The 25,560-nt window shown below is 34.8% G+C and overlaps 1 protein-coding gene across 1 annotated transcript in view; it reads right to left on the bottom strand.

The window, feature by feature from the left end:
* Positions 1–25,560, bottom strand: part of LOC143642180 (myosin-15-like) — a 96,603-nt gene that overhangs the window by 31,361 nt on the left and 39,682 nt on the right. The window contains 5 exon segments of the mRNA XM_077110340.1: positions 16,194–16,346; positions 23,245–23,327; positions 23,330–23,423; positions 24,317–24,378; positions 24,381–24,456. Of these exon segments, the coding sequence (XP_076966455.1) occupies positions 16,194–16,346; positions 23,245–23,327; positions 23,330–23,423; positions 24,317–24,378; positions 24,381–24,456 (468 nt within the window).

The following is a 25,560-nucleotide window of genomic DNA, read 5'->3' as shown; positions in this document are numbered from 1 at the left end:
CTCAGCTAAGAAAGAACATGTGACAAAACTTTCTTCTAATTCTAGTTGATTAAAAAAATGCCAGAGGACATAAAAAAATAAAATTCCCTCCTTTCAGTAAGACGTCTGTGTCTCTCATTCCTTCAGAAAAGCTCTGGAATTATCTGGGTCACCCCTAAGAAGTGCTCTCAACACAAAGTCATTCTTCAATAAAGATACAGAGTGCCTTCGCTTTTCTATCAAACTTATTTATACCATCACCAGAAAGATCCATAAAGAGCATGTACTAGAATCCCTATAACATCAGATACCATTTCAGGTCACATTCAGGTGATTCTGTTTGATATTAACAATGACCACTGAGGTTAGGCCTGATCTAGTCAGTCTCAAGAACTATAGCATTCATTATCCAATACCTCTAGTCATCATTCTGACTTTCTTTTCCCTCACTTCTCCTACCTACTTCTATGTTCCAAAGTCCACAAGAGAATCTACAAGTCTAACTTAGCTCTAGCCATTGACTCAACATGGGCCAGGAGGTCATTCACTTCTAGTTGCAAATCACTGCTGTTTCTGTTTGATACTCTGTAGGTTTTCTGCCTGGCTTCAGAACTCAGCCAGCTATCTGCATATATTATTTTCCAAAGTAGAAGTTACCTCATAAGCAATGTGGCTTCCTCCTTCAGAAAGAAACCTTGTCTCTTGGTCATGTCCAACTGAGTCAAAGGAACCTCTCCTTACTCCTCTAGATTCTCATGTAGGTCTTCCAGGTCTTAGGTGAGGTCAGCTCGCTCGCGCTCGCTCGCTCTCTCTCTCTCTCTCTCTCTCCCTCTCTTTCCACCTTGACTTTTCATCTTCCAGTTTCTCTTTCAAATCCTGTATATGACTCTGGAGCAATAAACAATTTAGGGCTTTTGATACACTCTATATCTATATTCAAGAGCTTTAAAATATTTATTTTTTCTTTGTCCTTACAATTCAAAAAGTGATTAGAACTTGTAGTTCTTCCAGGTCTCTCAGCCCATAATGATAGACAACATCATTAAATTATATATATATATATATATATATATATATATATATATATATATATATATATATTAAAAAAAAACCTTGGTAAGGATTACATTCCAAAGGAATATAAACTATCTTTCATATAACTACAAAAAAAATTAAAGACAATTTATTTTTTAAAAAATGATGAATTTTACATGTAAAATCCTATTCATCTGGAATTCACTTACCTGACAATCTCAATTATCAGGAGCTCTACAAAAACTTGATCAACAGAATGAACATCAAGTTCAAGCAACTTGTTCTTATGAAACAGCATGGGTTTAATCTTACACACACTTCTAACAAGTTTGGCTACTTGGTTTCCTAGTCTACAAGAGAGTTGCAGTGAAAAATTAGAATTGATGGAGGAATGATGAATACTAAAATGAATAGATGTCTGATACTACTAGAATTAGGATGATTAGGGAAAAATAAAACTAGAGATAAGAGCCCCTAATGATTTTAGTGTAGGAGCAAATAGCTCTACAAATCTTGATAGCATCGTTTTATTATAGTACAGTGAAGCCACTGATGTTTATTGACATTACCTTAAGTGATTAGGTTACAATAGGGGAAAAAGGATAGTCTAGTTTATAATGTTTTCCTTTCTATTAAATAAAGAGTATTATGACTTTAAAGAAAGATAATATATAGATCACACCAACTAAGTATCCTATCAATTCTGTAGAGGAAGTGTGACAACAATGAGACTGGTTTTCTTATTTGGCTTAAAATGTTTCAGAAGTATTAGAAAGGGTTCCAAAACTATTTTGAGTAATGTCTACATTACTAAGGTATAAATAAGTTTCAAAGGAAAAATACTCATCTGGATAAATATGTGCATGTGTGTGTATGTGTGCAATTATTTTATATATCTTTAATTATTGTATAACATGTGATCTAATATAAAATAGCCACATGGCCTAAAACTTAGAAATAGCTATCCATTTTCAAATAGTGTTTTCAGTCCACAGTAGCTAAAAAAACACTGATTTTCAGCATAACTGCCTTCTAATCACAAAGAATGATCATAAAAACTATACTGCTAACAATGAATGCAAACTATCAGTCATGCAATGTGCTTACCCCTTAATAGAACTCTTGCATTTAATAATATTAATTCAAAAGTTTTCAGGATTAATGAGAAAAAACACATGTCCAGAATTTTAGCACAATGCCTTGTTCACAGCAAACATTGAACAAAGAAGTTACTTATTGCTATTATCTTCATAATAATGAAATTTAAGCTTAAAAAGTAATTTTCTCTAAGGTCACACAACTGTGGAATGCAATTTACCTTCTTAATCACTGATATTTTCTGTCTATAATTGGCTAAGGATATGGATACCTTGGCAGATAATTTGTCATTGAAATACCCATCATCATCCAAGGGTTTAAATCCAGGTACACACAAATATTTGATAAATGATCATCTGAAGCTCTTTAACCATCTTCCAAAGCTGAGTCATCAGGCTTTTCTCATTCTCCACTTTTGAATTCATCTGACCCATTTCTCTTTGCTATTCAGAAAAAGGTACAAAGTATAATTATTCAGGATGAAAACATTTTGTTTAAGTATTTCTTAATGTATAAAAACAACACATAATTTGATCTTTTTTAAAATTCAACATAAAATCTATATCTGAAGCTATCTTGGCTATTACACCCAATCATTGTTTTCTTCCAAGAGGGAAAAACTATTATTCATTTGATGTGAATCTTTTCAGACTTTTTTCTAACTACCAACATATGTTTGTGTTTATGCATGCACATGTAGTTGTAGAAATAGTTTCATTTTCTTTATTGTGAAAGTTTTACTGTTTCATACATTTGTACAGATCTGTAACTTGTACTTAGCACAGTAGTGTATTGGGGTTGCTACTTCATGTAACAATTAACCATAACATAGTATTTCATTCCATCCTGTAGTTGATTTTGTGAATTTTCATATTAAAAGTACTTAGGCTTTTCCCATTATTTTGCTTTGAGAGTTAACACTGCTCGTATACATGCTCCCTTGAGAATGTTTCTCTGGAGTAGATACCAGGCAGGGAATTGCTGGGTTGTGTATAGGTACATGCTTAAAAACATGTAGTAACCCTCCCCTTTGATCTCTAATAGCAATGTAAGGTTATTACTTCTCTCCATTTTCTCTCGATATTAGCATATTTCTAAATTTTTATTAGAGAATAGATTAATATTTTATTGCCTAATTCTGAATATCTTCACTAACAGGTGATGAAGGCATCTTTTCAACTATTAGTCTCTTCAAATGGCCAAGAAACCAAAGGAACTGCCTGTTTGTACTTTGCCCATTTATTCTACCAGATTGTTCAGTTAGTTACTCAACTACAGATTCGCTGTTAATTGATTTGTTGTTGTTGTTATTGTTGTTGTTGTTGGTATTGAGCACTGGTGATTAAACCTAAGGGCACTTTTGACCACTGAGCTACATCCCCAGTCTTTTAAATTTTTATTTTGAAACAAGATCTCTTTAAGTTGCTGAGGGCCTTACTAAATTGCTGAGGCTGGCCCAAACTTTCAATCCTCCTGCCTCAGTCTCTCAAGTCACTGGAATTAGAGGCATGAACCACCAAGCCCAGTTCTTTTAATATTCATAATATTTATTTTTTATAATTTGCTGCAAATAGTTTCCTCATTTTATAATTTGTCCCTGCTTTATTTATGTTGGCTTTTGCCACATAAGTGTTTAAAATTTTGATGTAGTCAAATTTAATAACCAGTTTCTTTTATGTCTTTGGGCTTTGGGGAGAACTGATCAACTCCCAATTTCCTTAGACTTATCACCTATATTTTCTGTTATTTAACTGTAATAAAAAACAATAAATATGAGATGTATCCTTAACAATTTTTTAAGTTCAAAATACAGTATTGTTAACTATAGGTACAATATTGTTCAAAAGATCTCTAGAAATTAATCTTCTTGCATAACTAAAGCTTTATATCTATTGAACCACAGTCCTTATTTCCCTCTCCTCCCAGCCTCTGGAAACCAGCATTATATGAGTTTGATCATTTCAAATACCTCATATTAATATAATCATGTAGTATTTATCATTGTGTGACTGGCTTATTTCACTTAGCATAATGTCATCTAGGTTGATCCATGTTGTCATGTATGGCAGCATTTCTTTTTTAAGGACAGTAATATTCCATTTTATGTATATAACACACTTTCTTTGTGCTTTCATGCACCAATGGACATTCAGGTTATTTCCATATCTTGGGTATTGTAAATAATGTTATGTCTTCTAATGGTGGTATGGTTTTGGTTTTACATTAAATTCTTTATTACAAGTGGATTTTGTATGCTTAAATAGTGTGAAGTGAGAATTTAATTTTTACCTCAAGAAATGAATAGCTGATAATCCCATCCCATCACCACTAATCTGAAATGCCACCTTTATCATATGTGAAGTTTCAAATATACATAGATCCATTTAAAGAAAATATTTAACAATAAAGTTACCACTTCATGAAAATACACATTTTTAAAATGCTGAAATTCTTTGAACTGTGACCTAGAGTATCATTTTTCACTTTGTTGAGGTGAAACACAATCTTCAAAATTGAAAGCTAAGGGAACTCATTACCATTTCATCTTACACTGTTCCATTACATTAATTAGGTCACCTATTTTATCTTTTCCAAACACCTATCAAGAATATGTATAGTGACAACACATGTACTCAAACAAAAGCCAGAAACCCAAAGCTATTCATTCAACACTCTTTTTTTTTTAATTATGAGCCCAACATTCAATATATTTCCAGCTTTAACCTGAACTCATCTCACATTTAGACTTCACTGTCCCTCTTATTTGGTCAACTCTAAACAAGTTACAAAATCTTAGAGGTTACTATAAAAAGTCTAATTAAACAGAGGAAGACAAATGGGATAAGATGAGAAATTCCATTTTGTTGCTATTACTGTTTTGTCTTTATTGAGACATAATATTAGTGCACCTTTATTGAGACATATGGTAATTCAACACAGGTATACTATTTCTTTATTTATTTACTGGGTACCAGGGATTAAACTCAGGGGCACTCAACCACTGAGCCACATAATTAGCCTTTTTTTTTTGTATTTTACTTAGAGACAGGGTCTTACTGAGTTGCTGAGAACCTCACCATTTCTGAGGCTGGCTTTGAACTGACGATCCTCCTGTCTCACCACTTGAACCACTGGGATTACCAGCAATTTGGCTATTTTTATTCTGTATTTCCTCCCTTTTTCCATCCTTTCTCCTTCCCCCTCAGGTCCCTTCCTCTATTCTACTGACCTCAAAACAAAAAACAGAGAGAGAGATTAAAACAAATGAAAAACAATGATAGCTGAGTTAAAGTGAGGAAAGTAAAAATGAAATTAAAATACAAAGATTTATTTAAGCAATAGTTACCCTATTGAGCTAAAGAAGAACAAGAAATAATTTCTCCACTGTGTGTTTTGGTATCCCCTATTGAATTTGTTTTTGCCTCTCCTCCCTTACCCCTTTGCACCTTCCCTTCCTAGCCTCTAGTGAACACTTCCATTCCATTCTCCTACAAGATTGATTTATTAGTATCCACAAATTAATGGGAACATGTGGAATTTATCTTCTTTCTGGCATATATTTCACTTAACATAATGACCTCATTTCCATTCAAGTTGTTGTAAATAACAGAATTTCATTCTTTTTATGGCTGAATAATATTCCATTGCATAAATATGCCTAAATATGCCAGTTTTTTATCCATTTATCTACTGAAGGGCATCTGAGTTAATTTATGTTTTGGTTATTATGAATAGTGCTACAGTAAGCATGGGAGTTCAAATATTTTTGGTACAATGATTTCATCTCCTTTCAATATGTATGCAGGAGTAGAATTGTTAGATCATCTGGTAGTACTTTCTACCTTTAGGGTTTTTGAGGAATCTCCAAAAAAAACCATTTTCCATAATGGTTGTACTAGTTTACATTCTCATCAACAGTGTGTAAGATTTCCCTTCTCACCAACATTTGTTATTATTTGTCCTTTGGTGATAGCTATTCTAAATGGAATAAGATAACTTATTGTGATTTTTATTTACATTTCTCTGATGATTAGTGAAACTGAGCACTTTTTTCATATACTTGTTGACCATTTGAATGTCTTTTTTTGAAGAGTGTATATTTAGTTCTTCAGCCCATTTTCAAAATGTGTGTGTGTGTGTGTGTGTGTGTGTGTGTTCAATTTTTTAGTTCCTTTTATATTGTGGATATGAATCCCTAGTTGGGTGAAGAATTTATAGAATTTAAAAGTATTTTCTCCCATTCTATAAAAATTCTGTTTTTTTTTTCTTTCACCAAGGATTGAACCCACAGATACTTTACCACTGAGCCATATCCCCAATTCCCAACCGTTTATTCCCAATGTTAAGAGTAAAATAACAGTTTTTAAATATATCCTATAGTATTCTTTTTCTGTGAGTACTTCAACCTGGAACCTACTATTCTCCTTCAAACAATTTATTCCTTATATGGTTGTCATTAGGAGTAACCTGATATTGACTACCAGATAAGACTGAATCTATTAGTCAAAGGTTTCCCAAATATGTAGGTCTCTTAAATGAAGTAGATTTTAGAGCATCATATTTAAGGAAGTTGGTTTAGGTCAACTTTATTTTTAAACAGTGGGGTTGATATTAAAGTTGTTAAATTATTCAGACAGTATTCAAAAATGTATTCCCTAAAGGAATATAGTAGATGAATCAGTTCATAGAGACAAGCAATTAACTCTAGAAAGCTGGTTCACCTTTCTCTTGCTTTGATTTGTACACATATTTTCTACCACTGTAAGGTTGATTCAATATCATATCTTGGCACAAATTGCTTAAATAGCAAATTATGAAAAAAAAATGTTGTCAAGACTGAGGTTTAAGAAGCATTGAATTTTCTGTCTTAAATAGCTCTGAAGCATTGAACTGAGCTCTACTTGTATTACACAATGCCTTATATTATAATTGAGTACTTTATATTATTATATTATTATAATAAGGCTAAAAATGCCTTATAACTGAGTATTCATAGATATTTTAAGATGCACATTTTTCCCCTCCTACTCTTTTTCAAATGCATTCTTTGCAATTTTCTAGTGACCTTAGTGATTCCAAGTTGGTACTGGGTGTGGTCTACAAGGAGCCAAGAAGTTCTTTGGTTGCTTTTCTGCTCTTCAAAAACTTGCTCATTTAAAAGGTCCTTGAATTCACAATGCAGTATCTAATTGGAAACAGGATCAGGGGATTGTATTATTCAAACGAAAATTCATCTAGTCAAGTGAGAAGAAAGGAGATATAGATGTCTACGTCTACTACCAATATGTTCAATTTTCATAAATTCTTGGTTACAAAAAATGAAGGTTCAAGCAATGACCCCCTTCCCTTGAAAAAAATAGTTTATAATTTTCATAGTGCTTTTGAGTTCAACATCATCTGATTGTATGCAGATTAAGAAGGGAAGAATTGAAAGGAAAGAGAGAGGGAAGCAAACATAAGTGTCTCTATCTTATGGATAAGGAAACTTTAAAAGCAGAGTCACTAGTGTCTTTTCCAAAATTTTCTTACCCTGTGATGAGTTGGTAGAGAAGAAGAAAAATGCCTTTTATTTCCTAGATAGATACTTTATCTACCATACTTTTCTCAAATTGGGTTGATGAACTATAATTTACACTTTCAGAATTCAGCAAATAGAAAGATGCTCTCCTGCAATGGTCTGCTTAGATAGTGGCTACCATTAAGTCTAAATAACATTTCAGAGATTAAATTCAGGCTCTGTATCTTTCTTCTACATATATTGCTTCTCAGTGTGGGAACATTATCCATTAATAACATTTTGAGAATGTTACAGCTACATGGATATCAGATTTAAGGAGAAATAATAATGGAACTTTGTCATTATATATCTTACCACCATTCAAATATCTATCTGTAGTCTGGAGGCCATCAAACAAACAAACAATAGTGCCTAAACACGTGGAAAACAGAATGGATGCCTCAGGCTTCTTGGATATTGTAGAATATATGTATACCTTTCTTTAAAATAACCAAGTAACAGTCTGGTTTGGAAAACTTTCACAACACATCTTTTTATTATTTTTATTTATTTTTAATTGTTGGTGAACCTTTATTTTATTTATATGCAGTGCTGAGAATTGAACCCTGCCGCACACATGCTAGGCAAGTGCTCTACCACTGAGTCACAACTCCAGCCCACACAGGACATCTTAATCCCTTGCAAGACACCATTGCAGTACAGTGCTATGGAATCAAGAAAGAGTTGATTACACCTGGAAAAAAAAGGGTCAAATTGGGTAAATTCCTCAAAATTGTTACCCCAGATTTTGTCCTAATTGTTGTGTCTTGGGTTAAAGAGTATTTGAATTTGATATGCTCTACGTGAGAGGTCATAGGAAATCACTTACAGCCTGATGGTGCTCACACTACCCATCCTAATATCTAGAAGTCTAAATATGATTTTCCTAAAATTCCTTTAACATGGAACAAATCCTTGAGTTCAGAGTTAGATAAGATTTTATTAGTAAATACTCCTACATGATGGGAAAAGATATGTTTTCTGCTATGATGTAAAAAGCTAGTATCTTATCTTAAGGATATAGAAAATAACAACCCCCACAGAGAAAGGGAGAACAATAGGCCACAGAGAACTTCCCTTATCTATAACTGCTCCCCTACCTGCCTTCCTGCCCTGCCTTAAAAGAGTCCACCATCAGTGACCAACAAACTTCCTCCCTTTCTTTGTCCCTGCTATACCTTATAAAACTCAGACCCTGGGATTGGGGTTGTGGCTCAGTGGTAGAGTACTCACCTAGCATGCACCAGGCACTGGGTTTGATCCTTAGCTCACATAAATGTAAAATAAAGATATTGTGTCCACCTAAAACTTAAGAATAAATATTAAAAAAAAAAACTCAGATCCTTATTGTAGTCCACTGCAATTTTCTCCTTGAAAATGTGCCCCTTCTTTACTTAGTAAAGCATTGCTGATCTGTTGAGGTCTGCCTCCCTTTCTTTTTCTGTTTGTATTCTCTTTCATTTGCTTTCATTATCCATTTGCCAACCAAAAATGAGTTAGAGAGGGCAATAGGAACAAAAAGGAAAGCTTCCAAGTAGGAGGGGAAGGTGACTACAAAAAAGGAAGATGGAAAAAAAGGAGAATATGGGTAAAACATTAGAATTCTGTTTACAATTTCTCCGAGAAAGGACTTGGACACATCCTGGACTTCATTGTCCCTTTATTATGTTGACAGTGCCTAAGTTTTATTCTAAAGTCTAAGCATCCTCCTATCACCTCTTTCTCATTAAAAGAAGCCCTATTTGGGCTGGAATTGTGGCTCAGCGGTAGAGCACTCCCCTAGGATGGGCATGGACCCGGGTTCGATTCTCAGCACCACATAAAAATAAGGGCATTGTGTTGTGTCCATCTACAAAAAAAAAAGAGATTTATTCTCTCTCTCTCTCTCTCTCTCTCTCTCTCTCTCTCTCTTTCTCCTCTCTCTTCTCTCTCTCAAAAAAATAAAACTAAAAATAAAAGCCCTATTAGAGCCATCCCTGCAATCTCTGATAAAATCCTTTAAAAAACCTTTTACCAAGTCTTGGGGATAGGACAAAGAACACTCCTGACACAAAGGCCTGCTGTGATGCCTATGACTAGGATTATAGAAGTAAACTTAAGCTGTACACCTGTACCCTAATCCCTTTCATAGACAGAAACAGTTGATCTATAACAAGTGGGGGAAGGTACCTTAAGATCAAACACATCCATCCCCTTTAAGTACATATGAACAAGTGTTTTGCTAAATCAAGAAGCTTTTCATAAAAACGGGTTGAAATCAGAGCCAGCTTATAGAAGGCAGTAGTTAATAGAATTGCTCCAAAATTGAGGTAGCAAATTAAATTTATTACTAGATGAAATTCAGGTGAAGGCTGGGGGTATAACTCACTGGTACAGTACTTGCCTAGTACACCTGAGGTCATGCATGCAAAAACAAACAAAACAAAAAAACCTAGAATACAACAGGTAAGAAACAATAGGGCAAAAAACATACAACCGTGAGTGAACATGAAGGTTTGCATTTGTTAAAATATGTAAATATTGTTAAAATATACCAAGGAACCTCAGAAACCAGAATCAACATCTGGCCACTCATTCCAGGGGTGGTTAGTGCTCTGAAGACATAAGTGTTTATCGGATAAGCCACAGAGAACTAAACTTCCAGAGAGAAGGCTGAGACATCTTCAAATCCGATGTAGGTAAGTGATCCATGTAGTTACTGTCAGTAAAACCTTTTTTGTTTTGAAAATTAAAAAACATATATCCACCATCACTTACCTATTACTTCAAATTATCCTACCACAACTAATTTATCAAAAAGTAACTATAGCTCAGAAATGCATAACTAAAGAAATAAATATTATTAGGGAAAGAGAAGACATTAGTACTGGGAAGAAGTTGATGGCAATAATTTGTGATAGAACAACAAAATGGCTTGGAAAAAAATGCACTTCTCAAGTTTTCTATGTTTAGAAAACTTTTACACCTTAGAAGCAGAATCTCAGGATTCTGATTTGAGAGATTTATTTGGAGAGTGAGGGATGCAGGGTACAGCAGGGTAACTGAAAAGGCAATGGTATGAACTCAGCTTTAGTCTTATCCCTGCAGGACCCGTTAGTACAAATGCACCAATTGCACTCAAATGTTTCATTTTTGAGGTGAGGCAGAGGCCAAAGTCTGTCACAGGGCAAGAATACAGCTTAGCTTCCCATTTGGCCAAGGGCAATCCTGGCAATTTAGATGTATTATGAGCCAATATTATTATCAGCTGGAAGATGGGTACTCGCTGATAAAGGTGACCAAGGTAGGGCACCAACAGCGTTCTTCTAAAGCCTTTAATAATACCAATAAATCTTCAGCTTTTCAAACTTGGTCAAATTCAGATACTTTATCCTAATCACAGTTGTGAAATTTCAAATGAGTAATAACATACACAGATTGTGAAGCAGTTAATATATAAGTAGATACAATTAAAAATTATTTTATGCAGAGATGTAATCGTTTTTTTTTTTAAATCACTAAAATCACTAGTGACCTCAGTAATTTTTTTTTAAAGAGAGAGTGAGCAAGAGAGAATTTTTTAAATATTTATTGCGGACACAACATCTTTCTTTGTATGTGGTGCTGAGGATCTAACCCGGGCGCACGCATGCCAGGCGAGCGAGATGTAATCAATTGGAATGAAGCTCCTTTCTTGTGTTTCTTTTCCCCAAATTCTATAGCTTAAAAAAAATTGAAGAAAACATTTTTTAGAACCCTTTTATTTTCACAGTGTCAGACCTTGTTGATGGAAACAAATTGATCAAAGTTCTAAAAATTATATGGCAGTATAATATTCAAAAATACTTGTTTCAAAACAAAATGTCTATCTATGGCATTGTTCCTTAAACACATAACTGTGCAAAGATACTGAATCACTATTTAGTCACTGCAACAACAAAAAAATAAAGCAAAAATTAATAAACAAGTGTTTATCAGTAGAAGTTTGGTTAGTTAAAATTTTAAGAATGTGCATACAATGAAACATTCTAACTTTTAAAATTATGATGTGGTTCAATATAATTAACATAAAAAGAATTTCAGGACTTAAGAGGAAAAGTAGGTTACAAAACCTGCATTTTATACATTATTATTGTGAGGATATATATGTGTTTTTAAGCATAGTTGTATCATGAGTGGTCTTCTAAGTCAATTGGTTAACCTCTTTGTACTGTAGTTTCTCCATCTGCAAACAAATAATAATATTACTTTCCATTGAAGTTTAAAAAAACTATAAATTTAGTTTAAATTACTTGGATTCTTCAGGAGAAAATATGGTTATGTGAGCAAACATTAAAAAAAAAATCATGGGAGACATATTTACCAAAATGTTAACAGTACTATCTATGTGAAATTATAGGTAATACTTATGTTCCTCTTTTTAGTTTTTTATATTATCTGTGTTTTTGGTAATATGTATGAATTACTTTCATGAATTATTAAGAAATAAGTTTATTTTTATTTTTGGTTTGAAACAAAAAAGAAACTATTCTAGGCAAAACTGTCCTACAAACATTTGTGTACTACTAATTCACTAATATGTATAACAACAGCAATGATAAATCCATAAGTAACCTGGAGAAAATGGGCCTGCTATGAGCATGAAAAACTAAAAAATTATTCTCTGAGCATGAGATATATTCTGAAGTACATATAATTGCTAATTTCCTTTGTAGAGGTCCCAGGTCTTCTAAATCAATCGCTTAACCTCTTTGTACGATAGTTTCTCCATCTACAAACAAATAATAATATCACTTTCCATTAAAGTTTAAAAAAAAAACCTATAAATTTAGTTCAAAGTACTTGGATTCTTCAGGAGAAAACATGGTTATGTGAGCAATTAAATGTGTGACTGAGTTAGAAACTCAAAGGTAAATATTTACAGTGCTTAAAGAATAACAAAAAAGAAAAAGGATATTCTGGAGAATTCTTCTCTTCTAGTGAAATAGAACACAGCACATGCCTCACCACTGTTGAGTCTGGCTTTGAACTCGAGATCCTCCTGGTTTAGCGTCCCAAGCCTCTGGGATTACAGGTATGTGCCACTGAGTCCAACCATTCTCTGACCTCTTATGATCAGAAAATTACTCAACTGGAAGCCATAAGCTTATGTGGCCTCTACCTAAAGGACTTCTCAGGGGTACTTGAGAAGCTATTAGAATCGGGCAAATGTACTACTGCCTGATGACTAGCAGAATGCAAACACAAGAGCTTCCATTTTTCAAACACTTCCTGAAGCAGGCCCAGAGGATTTTAAGCATGCTCCTGAATTGTGTCGTCATGTGCTATTGAATCTGGAAAGTGCTAACTCCTTTCTCCTTTCCCTGACCACCACGGCAGTCAAGAGTCCCAAATCAGCCTGATAGAGACCAGGAGTTCACAGGAAGCTGGGTGTATGATAATAGGAGAGTGAGGACATTAGGAAGTGAGAGTATGAGCCCCATATAAAGAATAGCTGGTGCACTCTGCCTCGCTGCTGCCATGAGGGAATCTGAAAGCAGGCTAGCCAGAAGTTCTATTATCCCAGAATTTGCATTTTAAAAACAGGGAAGGGGAATCCACAGGTACATGTCAAATCTTTTGAGTTTTTAAGCTGTGTGGGTCAAACAAAACATGTTAGAAGGACAGGTTCTGCCAGAAGTTATCAATCTGTGACCTTTGTAGAGCTTCCTTCTGTAGTTAGTGATAGTCCAGCTGCAAGGTTGGTGTTAATTTGGGCTCAGTATTTCAAATCCATTGTATAATTATGCAGACATGTTCCTTGAATCATAAATGCTTGTGACCTGTTCATCTCTCTGTTCTCTTTGTTTCTGGGACACAGAGAAGCAGCCCAAATTTGAGATACTTCCCCTGAACTGGGTGCAATATCCTACTGAGAATAGAAACTAAAGTGCTATCCCTCCAAGGCCCCAAGGATGTCAAGAAGCTGGCAGCAGAGAATGCCCCCTCCACAGGCCTGTGTAGCACAAGCCAATTAAATTTGCATGTGTGCATTTCCTGCCTGTGTCTCTTCTCCCCTACTTCTTCTTTAAAAGTTCTGCTTAAGGGCTGGGGTCATAGCTCAGTGGTAGAGCGCTTGCCTAGCTCATGTGAGGCACTGGGTTTGATTCTCAGCACCACATAAAAATAAATAAAATATAGGTATTAAAAAAAAGTTCTGCTCACCCTCTGGGATTTCAAAGATGTGATATTTAAATCAACAAGTTTCCACCACCTTCCTTAAAAACTGACTTTGAATAAAACATTTTCTTACCATTTTTACTATGAATATTTCTGAAGCAATGAATGTTACAACCTAGCCTCTTCCTTCCCACCCCACCCCCACATGTACTGATGCAACCCAGTAACAACAGTGAGAATGGAATAGACACTAGATTAAGAAACAGAAGTCTTGCTTTCTACTTAGACTTTGCCATTTAGTAGACTCATAAAATTGAAGATGCTACTCATCTCTTCAGACCTTATTTCTGTAAGACTAGGGGAGAGTCTTCTCTGTATATATCTGAAAAGGTCATTCAACAAATAAGATAATGTATCTGAAAGTATATTGTGAATGACAAACTACTAAACAAGATTAGTTGTCAGCGGTCAATAAATATTTATGGAATACCTCCTAAAAAGGCATTTGCTACATGCTAGAGGCTACAGTTGAACAAATCAAACATAGTCCCTGAGCTTACAATAACCTCAAGTGTACAGAGTTCTGTGAAAAGAATTACAAGGTTCTTGAGGAATATATACAAATACATATATAATTTGACTGCTCCATACATCTTAAGTTTGGTTTAAAGATTTCTCCATAGTTGTGAACTATAATTTATTTGATATATAAAGATTGCAACCCACTCTTCTAACAAGTAGATGAATCTTTTTGTGAAAGTTGAGGCACATATGAGTTCTACCCTGACACTGAAAAGACAAGGGAGATAGACTCACCACTCTCGGCACGGATGCCATTTTCAAAAAGACTTGCCAGGAGTCTATTGGAAGACTTCTGAAATAGTACACCATTTCATGAATTAGTTTGATATAAAAGTACTGAATAATGCCCCAGAATTCCATGGGATACCTAAAGATTTTCAGTCTTTACCATTTACATTGTTAAACAAAAAGAAACAAAAAGAAAAAGAGAGGGGACAGAAAATAAGTAATGGGAGAGAGAGAGGGACAAGGTAGAAAAGAGAAGGAAAAGGACAGAGAGGGAAGAATTAAATGTTATTTCCACCATAAACAATTCACATCATCTGTTCTTCACAGAAAGACTAAATAATCCAACCATCCTTGACATATAGTGATCACTTAGAAAAATTAGCAATTATAATGGCATTTTACTGTAAATGTCATCACAATTAATATTTCAGGATATCAAGGAGGAGAACTATGATCACATCTAGGACAGTTTGCAGGCCATTTTTAGTTTGAAGCATTATTTTATTCTTTATCAGTTCTCTTTCTGTTTCAACAATAATCACTGGCCAGAAGTAGAAAAATGGGGTTTCATATTAGTGGAAAAATGAGAAGAGGAAGTGAGGGTCATTAGAAACCTTTGTTGGCCATAATTTGGAGATAACTACTTCATACTGACTATTTATGCGAAAGCAAAAAAAACTCTTCAATAAAAAGATCAATTTAAATCACTCATTCACACAATGTTGACTTTAAAAAAGCACAGATAAGGGGAAAAAATCGCCTTTCTGTTGCAGTCTTGTTTTGAGTTGGGGTAACAGAGTCCATTTTGAGATCTTTGATCTCTGTGCACATGGGAGGCTCTTGTAGGAAGGCTATTTCATTTCTTGACTGCTAAAAGTCTATACTATCTTTCCTGTGGAACTGAAATGTACTTTATTTTTCTTTAAATTCAACCTAAATTTTAAATATCAGCTGAAGATTTTGGCTGAGTGCATTATCAAGGTCTTTGTTCTTTTCAAGCCAACCACTGAAAAGGCAGTTTTGGAAAGGCATACATTTCAACAAAAAAAGGAGGAAGTGTATAGATTAACATAGGAAATTGCACATTACTTGAATATAATCTGAAGTTGTGTGGGTGCTTCAATTTTAAATCAGTGTGATGTAATAATATTTAACAGTACTGATTAATACTCCACAAGTCCATTGTGCAGCTCAGAGATTTTCAAGCTTTATCATTTACATTGTCAAAAGAGAGAAACAGAAACAAAAGAATAGAGACAAAAAAAAAAAAGAAGTAATAAGAGAGAGAGGGAGAAGAAAGAAAGGGGAGAAAAAGGGAAAATTCAGGGCTGAAGATATGCTGGTAACTTTCCACACCTGCATAATGGACAAGTTCAAAGTGAGCTTCATAGTCCCCCCACCCTTTTTTTTTAAGAGAGAGAGAGAGAGAGAGAGAGAGAGAATGTTTTTAATATTTATTTTTTAGTTTTAAGTGGACACAACATCTTTATTTTTTATTTTTTTTTATGTGGTGCTGAGGATCGAACCCAGCGCCCGGCACATGCCAGGCGAGCATGCTACCACTTGAGCCACATACCCAGCCCCCATAGCTCCCCCTTTTATCAGACTTAGGCTTCTGGAAATAAACCAACTGTCCAAAATGGTCATCAAAGAGTTCGTTCTTGAAATTCATGTCTGTAGCCTTAGAAAACATGCATTCTTCTTTGAGGATGGAGAAGAGGCCCATGGGCTGTTGGACATACACAAAGACAGCACATTTTTTAAAAAACTCTAGGAACAGTGTATCCAATGGGGAATCAGTATGCATTCATTCCCTAATAATTGAAAAAGAAGAGAATATTCACTGCATGTAACTAGCCAATCATCCTTTCAACAAATATGTATTAAATACCTACAATTCAATAGTAATACCCGCAGGAGCTGCTGATGCTGTAGTGACTCTCCTCAGGATGCTTACGTTCTGGTGGAGCAGACAGATCACAGTCAAGTAAACAAAGATATAACAAGAAAAAATAAATAACTTAGTCTCATATAACTGCCCTGAAGATGCAAAGTAAAGGGAGACAATACAGAAGGGAGCAGGCTGAGGGTAATCTACTTTAGATGGGGGTGATCAGAGAAGACCTCTCTGACTTGAGTGAGAAGAATAACTTGAAAAGATCTGGGCACAGGTATTCCTGGCAGAAAAAATGAAGAGCACAAAGGCCCTAAGGCAGAAACACACTTGACAAGTTTGAGTCCTATCGGAACCAAATAGGGACAGAAAAACAGCTAGCAAGGAAGAGTTAAGTGCAGCTGGATCCCAAAGAATTTATAAACTATGGTAAGACATTTGGACTTTACATGTAATGAGAAGCCTTTGGAGACTTTTAACATGAAGTGACATGATTTGATTTATGCTCGAAAAGAACCATTAATTTAGAACAGGAATGGGCAAAGTCGATAGGGAAGTCATGAGCTAACAATGATTTTTTATATTTTTAAAGGATTGTAAAAACAAAAAAGAATGTTGACAGAAAACCCTATGACTGTCTTAAGCAAATTCTTCTCTAAAGGGTTACTGATTCTCTTTCATACCTTTATATCCACTCAGTAATTGTGGCACTGAAAGGAGCAATTAACATGAAAAATAAATGAGTGACAATGTTCCAGTAAAACTGTATTTACCAAAACAGTTGGAAGGCTATATTTGACCCACAAAGTTATAGTTTGCTGACTCCTAATCTAGACTAGTCAAAGTGTTAGAACTCATCAGAAATGTGATGTATGTTGAAGGTAGAGCTTTCATAACTTCCTGATGGATAGAATGTGGAGTGTAATAAAAAGAAGTTCTTGGCCTGAACAATTGGATAATGGATACTTACATTAACCAATATCTACATACATATACACAAGGAGACACATGTAGATAAAACAGGCTTTGGGGACAAGGAAGTATCAAGGAATCTTATAGTTATATATGAATTTTTATATTTATAGATTCACTTATCTACTCCACAAAAATTTGGAAGTGCCTTTTATAACCAAATCACTGTACTGAATACTTTGGTTTATATCAGAATGACTCACATATGGGTTTTGGTTCCAGACCATCTAGCTAAGAAGACAAGTAAGACAGCAAAACAGACAAAGCAGAAGCACAGATAAAATGTCATAAGCATTTCAAGGTATAACAAGCAAGACAGAACATGACCCCTTACTCCATAACATATATTTCATGATTTTCAACCAACTCTTTGTACTTAAGAACCACAGACAGCCAGATTCAGAAGAGACACTAAAGGTGTGATTGAACTTTCCTAATACAGCCTTGAATTCCCTTTAATTCCCTTCCAAAGACTGGTTAGCGTATTCTTGAATATCTTCCTGGAAAGAAACACACTGACTCAGAATCAAGGCCCTGAATGGGTGATATAATAAAACAAAATTTGTTTAGAGGTTAAAATTCTTTTTTCTAAATTATTCCACTATATATATATAAATGGGTCTAATTCTTCCATGTGGTGGTTCATCAAATATTTCAAAATCATGTTTTCTATCCACCTGAGTCTATCACTCTAATATGTGTATATACCATGGCTTTCTACTGCTTTTGTATTTTCTTGTAGACAAAATATATGGTACAATATGGACTTCTAGCTTCTAAGAGCTCACACCAGTGCATCAGCTGTTTAATTATGGGAGTCCTTATTTCCCTTCCCCTCTCCTTTTTTCCTGTTCTTCCTTCTCCTTCCATTCTCCCTCCTTTTTTGCCAAAAACTCACAAGGTCAGTCTTGCCAGGATCAGGATAATGTTGATTTCATTGGGAATACTCTGTCTTCACTTACAATAGTTCACCTACTTGCTTTCTGCATCATTCTCCACTTAGATGCTTGGAAGGAAGTATGGTGCTCAGAACTCTTCAACTATTATTGCTAGAATAATGCTTAATATTCTTTGAAAAACATGCCTTTTGAGGCTTGGAGTCCATCTGACACCATGTATTTTGCTACAGATCTGCATCCTCCAGCATAAGGTAGAATGGATAATTTTAAAATTTAAGCATCTAGGAATGTACCTGTTAACAGGAGGGTTGTGGCAAAACCTCACAAGAAGCAACCATTCCCATCTCAAGCAAAGTCATTTCACACACATGAGAATTTTTATTTTCCTGGTCCTCAGTCAAGACAAATTTGGAATGGATGGAGGTATTATATGAAGCAAGCATATTTCATATTTTAAAATATAACAATAATAACAACATTGAAAAGACAAAAACAACTTCTTCAAGTTCTTATCTATTTCTCAAGCAGTCACAGGTGTAGCTCCTAATAAATACCGGGCTTTCCAGCAAATTCATTTCCAAATACTTTGGCAAAAAAGTAATTATTTTTTGCCCCATAGCATCAATTGTCCTATATTATACAGTAAATTGTTTCAGTCAGTTGCCTATGTCCTCTCCCTCTTCAAATATCATCAATTTTCTTTCTTACTGTCTTTATCTTTGTCACTTTCTTACAACTTGCACTTCTGCTGTCCTGGGTCAAGACCTTTTGATTTCTTACCCTTACTACTATACCAGCTTCCTACCTGCTTATGATTATCCTGTCTTCCCATCCCAGACATCATGTACAAATGTACCAGATTAAACACAAGCAATTACCAGCTCAGACCCCTTTTTGATTCCCATTGCCTTAAAATAAGGTATAAGTTAATTAAAATCCCTTTAGAATCTGACCTTCCATTTTTTATAGGTACTTCCTTCTGCATGTACTGTGCTCCAACTAGATTACCTAACATTTCAGAACATATTCTTTGCTTTCCTGTCTCTATGCCTTTGCTCTGACTTGCCCCCAACCTTTATACCATCTTCCTATCTTTACCTGCTAAATTTATATCATTCTTTAAGATCTAACCTAAATTTAGCACTTCTCTCTACCAGGCCTCTCTAGATTCCTATAAGCAGAGGTGATCTCTGCTAATCTCTAGGCCTTTCTTTGTCTATGTCTTTTATTGTATTTATATTACATTTAACAATTTTAAATGCATTTCTTTACTTATTAAACTTACTTGACTGCATATTTCCTAAAGGCAAGCACTACTTATAACAAATGCTACATTTTCTATAGCATTTAATTCAAAGTCTTTTACAGAGTAGTGTGCTATAATTAAAGCCCAATATTATGTTTGCCTTGACATCTGGGGAAAATTAAAAGGAGCTCAAGTGACCTAATCACAAGTTCCCTTCCCATCATGGTCCCCAGGTTAGGTCCCCCAGCAAACAGTCCTACTTATGACAGATTTCTAGGAACAGTATTTTCTCCTTATCCCTGAGAAACAGGTTTTGATTCCTTCTCAGCCTGTGGAATTATGTAAGCAAGCAACCCATCCTTTTGTTTGAACATAGCATCTCGCTAACCATATGATTGCTATAAAGCCAACCTCCCAGAGTCCCTGCTCATTCACTTTATTCTGAATATAACACCTGTGTGGCCCTGATGTGGGATATCCACCTCTCTGGGGATGTGAACATTTGTGACTAATAAGATGCTGATATCATCCATCCAGTGTAGGATGTCATATGTTCAGTCATCCCCATGACCCTAAGCCAAGAATCATTCCACCAGTGGGGTGAGGAGGAAGCAGGTAACTGTTTTTTGCTATTCAAATTTACTTATTTTTTCAATGAAAACAAAAAAACCCTGTCTTGGTTTTTAGACATCTTTCCAATTATACCAGCAGTTCCTTGAGTGCCAGGATGATGCTTTCTGGGTTTGCATTCCTCCAAACCTTTAGCACAGTAGGTCCTGAGGTGACTAAATTGTAGGGCTTCAGCAAATTTCACCTGAGGGATTGATTGACAGGTAAACACCGAAACAGATAGGAACAGTAGCACATGACTGTTATCCCACTGACCAGGGAGGCTGAGGCGGGAGGATAGTCAGAAGTTCAAGGTTCGCTTTAACAACTTAATGAGACCTTGTTGCAGCATAAAAACAAATAAATAAAAAGGGCTGGGACATAGGTGGGTAATAGAGAACCTCTCCCAGTACCACAAAACAAACAAACAACAACAACAATAAAATATATATATAAATTATCACATCCAAAGATCTCCTTTTGGGAGACAACATTTATATAATTCCAAGATGCTACCAGGGTTTAAGTATTTTAGACTTGATTTGTAATAGTTTACATCATTGACTACTGACATGGAAAATTCCTGCTGCCTGATGGCATATCACTGTATAAAAATTATCAAAAGTTTTCAGACCAAATTAGTCAAAAAAGGCAAATAAGATAGTATGGACTCAAAAACTAGTAAGATGATAAATACTGAAATGAATTTTCTTTTAAGTATTGTATAATTCTAAACTCTTAAACTCAATCCTGTAAGAGTATTCCCAAAAAGTTGAATTATTGAAAGAAGGATATATTATTTCAAAGTTGCTATACTAAAAGAGTAATAAGATTTTAAATGTATAATTTTTGTTGTATTTGTTAAGAAATAATAGGGATAATCATATATAAATGTAAATATGTAATCACCTTAATATGTAAATCATTCACAAAAGTTCTAAATAAACTAGAATATTTAAAGTAACAAAATAAGTATATATTTACAGCATATATATGAAAGGAGGTCACTATAAGCTTGAAGACCAAATTAAAAATTAAAATTGGTGTTAAAATATATTTTAATTCTGTATAAGATAAACATTTTTGTAAACTTAAAAATATAAAACTTTTATGTATGAAAATTTCTTTTCCTTATACACAGAATAGACATGCTATAAGACATTTTGGACTTATGGATGTATTTTAGTTATTTTGTATTTTTAAAACTCCCCATTATTTATTCTTTTGCAAGAACTAAGTATCTAGACCATTAATATTAGCTACAAGCTTTCTTCATAGACCTTTAATCAGCATAATGAATCTTTTCAAATTATAGGATCTTTGCAAGATAGGTTTTGCTATTAATATTCCTGACCTAAACTGAATTCTTTGAAATTGTTCATAGAAAACCAAAGACTTATCTTTGCTTTCTACTATCTGTTCAATATTTTTTTCTTCATTTTATCATATCAGTAGAAAATACAACAGGAAATTACATCCACATTGGCTAGCATAAATGAGTCAAGAACCTTCAGGTCAACTAAAAATAAATAAAATTCTCAGACATATCACAATCTGAACAAACACTATATCCCATCTTCTGCTTGAAAATAGTGTCTTGTCATAATGAAAGTAAGCAGATGTCGCAGGTAGCAATTAAATTTCCAGAAATTAAATCTGTCCCTCTGAGGACCTCCAGTTTTTTTGTTTAATTGCTACTCAGAAAACTAAAGTTTTATAATGCCACAAAACATCTACCAGATATTGGTCGGTTCACTACTATTTTTAATGAGCGTATAGTAAATCCATTATCATTTTTTTTTGATTGTGCCTGTCCTCCCCCAACTAAATTTACTCATTAGAAAATAAAAAAAATTAATGTAGTGTCCACCTCTGTTAGGAATATATTATTTTAAAGGAATATTTTACAACAGACACTACTATGGCAGTATGTAAAAATGTGGATGTAAAACCGATGTGATTCTGCAATCTGTATACAAGGTAAAAATGGGAGTTCATAAGCCACTTGAATCAAATGTATGAAATATGATATGTCAAGAGCTATGTAATGTTTTGAACAACTAATAATAAAAAAGGAAGATTTAGTCTTATCTAAAGCATAATAAATAAAACCGATAGGGTACTGATTGATAAAATCTGAGATCTGCAAAGGAAAATGAGAGGTCAGTTATCCCACATCTTTCTTGACAGGGTCATTGAGAACTAAATGTAACAACATAGCTAGAGAACTTTTAGAAGGTCAAAGGCTTTGGACTGCCCAGGTCTGTCTCCAAAATTCATTGCAATTCTTGATTACAGCAGGAAACAAGGGGCATGTAGCTGCAAATATGCCACTGTGCTTGTTCATGTGGACAAAGTCACAGAAAAGACCATCAGAACTCCAGTAAAAAATCTCCTTAATCTTTTCCAGAGCAGGGGGAAATTTTTTAGAGTCCAGGGACAAACTAAATTCAGAAACCATATACTGCAGCTAATTTACTAATAAATGATGAAGTACTGTCATAAATTACTTAAACTAACTGGTACTTGTCCAATTAAATGAACAAACTACATTCTGCAAGGTAGTAGCCTTGAGATTTATGGCAGTTATTTGTTTGCATGTTAATTTGCCAAAGTTTGTTAAGCATCTTTGAATCTACACATTCACTTTATGTTAATCAGCCACACTCTACAATGCTCATAGCTCTGTTTTTTTTTTTTCCAATCAAGAATGTGGCCATTTTTAATCTCAACAAATCTCCTCACATATTAATGGTGGAAGTAATGCACAAGATGCAAATATATAGCCATAGTCTGCATTAGAAATGATGGAGTAAGAGGAACTGCTGTGAGAGTTTAGTTAGAATGCCATAAGTGCTGCACACAAGGATCATTAAAGAAAATGTGCAGTACTGTCTGGCCCTATTTCCTGTTCTCTGACAGAGGCTTATGCCTGGCATGGATCAACATGTCAAGCAGAGACAATTCTTAAATGAAAATGCATGACGAAAATATATATATATATTACCTTCTCAATGAGATCTATGCAGGCTTGTAAAACCAGAACAAAGTCAATGAATACCCAGTCAATGCTCTCTTTCCTGTATTCTTTTGCATCAAAATAAACATAAGCTGATTGAAGAACTGTTGTCATTTTTCCCTGGTAAAATTAATGTAAAGTTGCTCAAGGCTATTATACTTAAAGATATGAATAGGTAAGAAAAAGAGGTAAAAATAATATAGAGTTCTAATTATAAGAATGTACATTAAAGAGAAAATCATACCCACTATCATATGATGGCAAATAGACCTAGACAGCAAAAAATGCTAAAATAAAGTCTTCCCTTTTCAAATATAACTATAAACTAAAGATTATTACAATAAAATAATATATAATATAATTTTAATGTAAAGTCACAGAAGATCTCTTCACTTATGTTTACCTTTATGTAAGGCTTAACTGAGATATTAAATTCTTGCACAAATTCTAGTAATACTTGTTGAGAGCCACAGCCGAATTGGGATGGCACCTGGCATTGCCAGAAGGAGTGGTTGAGAGGTGACGCCAGGGAGCCATTAAGATGATGATAATTAAGTTAAGCTGTGTATAATTGCTGTGACTGGATGATGCTGGATTGAGGCAGGCTGTGTATTCAGTTGTATATGGACCCCTGCTGTCCTGCAATAGGGTGGCTCCTGCTGCCTCCTTGCCCACGGCTACTTTTGAGTTCTCGCAGAGTTTCCCCTTGAGTTCTCGTGGGGTTCCTGTGGAGTTCGTGCGGGGCCCAGGGGAGAGCTGAGAGAGTTCCCTGGGAGTGCTCATGGAGTGCTGGTGGAGTTCGGGCAATAAAGGAGTTCCTGTTTGAACCTACAAGTGCCTCATGGCGGCTCGATTATTTTGTGCCCAGCCAGACTGCGGCAAATACTAATTATTATTAATATTGATTGTAGCTCTTTTCCAAGCAACAGAACCTTTAAGGTTTGTACATAATAATTCTTATCATGCTTTGGCCATATTTTCCCATATTCAAGTGACATTTTCTAATCTATTTTAAATATTCATTGATTTGATTCTTAGTATATATACTTCCATCAAGGATTTCAAAACCAGTAATGTCAAACATTCTAATGAAGAACTGCTTTGACAGTTTAGCATCCAGGACCTGTCAATACACACCACCAGCCACTTAAGCATCCTTTCACATATTGACTTGGACAAGGCACCAACAACACAGGTTACCTAGAAGTGATATTGAAAACACTACTTTATCTCACAACAGTGTCCATTTTAATCCTGGGTAGCTACATCCTTTCACATATTGACTTGGACAAGGCACCAACAACACAGGTTACCTAGAAGTGATATTGAAAACACTACTTTATCTCACAACAGTGTTCATTTTAATCCTGGGTAGCTCTCAGGAAATACCATCTAGACAAATCATGATTTATTTATTGACCTTCTGTGGTTTTACCATTCTGTGGAATACAATAAGAACAAAGAAAAGAAGAAGAAAGGAAGGAGGGGAGGAAAAAGGAGGAAAGAAGGGCAGAAGAAAATAGTGAGCTAGCTTCCTACCAAAAGCACAGACCAGAGAAATCAGATTTCTATTAATAAAGAACTAACTACTGGGGATAGGGTGTGGCAATGTGCTCTTAAAGCCTTCTTATTCAGTGTGATCCAAAGACCAGAAACATCACATTATTTGGGAGCTTGTGAGAGATGTAAATTCTTAGTCCCAATCCCAGACAGATTCAATACTCTAATACTATTCCTAGATAATGCCTATTGTCAAAAGCTCTCTCCTTGGCCAACTTTAGTTAGGCAATCTTATTTTACTTGCTCTGTCTTTAGTCTGTCTAGCCCAGTTGCAGCAAGAATCACTTTAGGGAAATTTTCCCCAACCTTGATATCATGTTCCTCAAAGCCCAAATTTTATGTGTAAAGTCTTAACCTGTCTTTAGCAATAAACCTGTTAGGTCAGATCAGCAAGAATACTTCTATCCTTTTAGTAATTTTCTATGCACTGACTTCTTCCCACTATTATTTGCCCACAAATCCTCATTTGGCCTGGTTGTATTTGGAGTTAGGTTCAATGTCTCGCCCCTATTGCAAGTCCTGAATAAAGTTTTTCTTACCTTTTTTAATACTACACACAATTAGATTTGAAAAGTATTTGTATAGTGAATTAGAAATCTGCAACCCCTAAACTTTGTACTGTTGCTACTGTTGCTGCCGCTTACAATTTGTATAACTTTTGGCAAGTGACTGACTCTCTCTAGAATGCAGCACCATCTTGCAAATGATGGAGTTGAAGGTTCTTTTCTAGTCCTTGCTTCCAAA

Source organism: Callospermophilus lateralis, chromosome 10, assembly GCF_048772815.1.
Source record: "Callospermophilus lateralis isolate mCalLat2 chromosome 10, mCalLat2.hap1, whole genome shotgun sequence".
NCBI classification, from domain to species: domain Eukaryota; kingdom Metazoa; phylum Chordata; class Mammalia; order Rodentia; family Sciuridae; genus Callospermophilus; species Callospermophilus lateralis.
The sequence above is the reverse complement of the archived record's forward strand: the minus strand, read 5'-3'. Positions and strand labels throughout refer to the sequence as shown.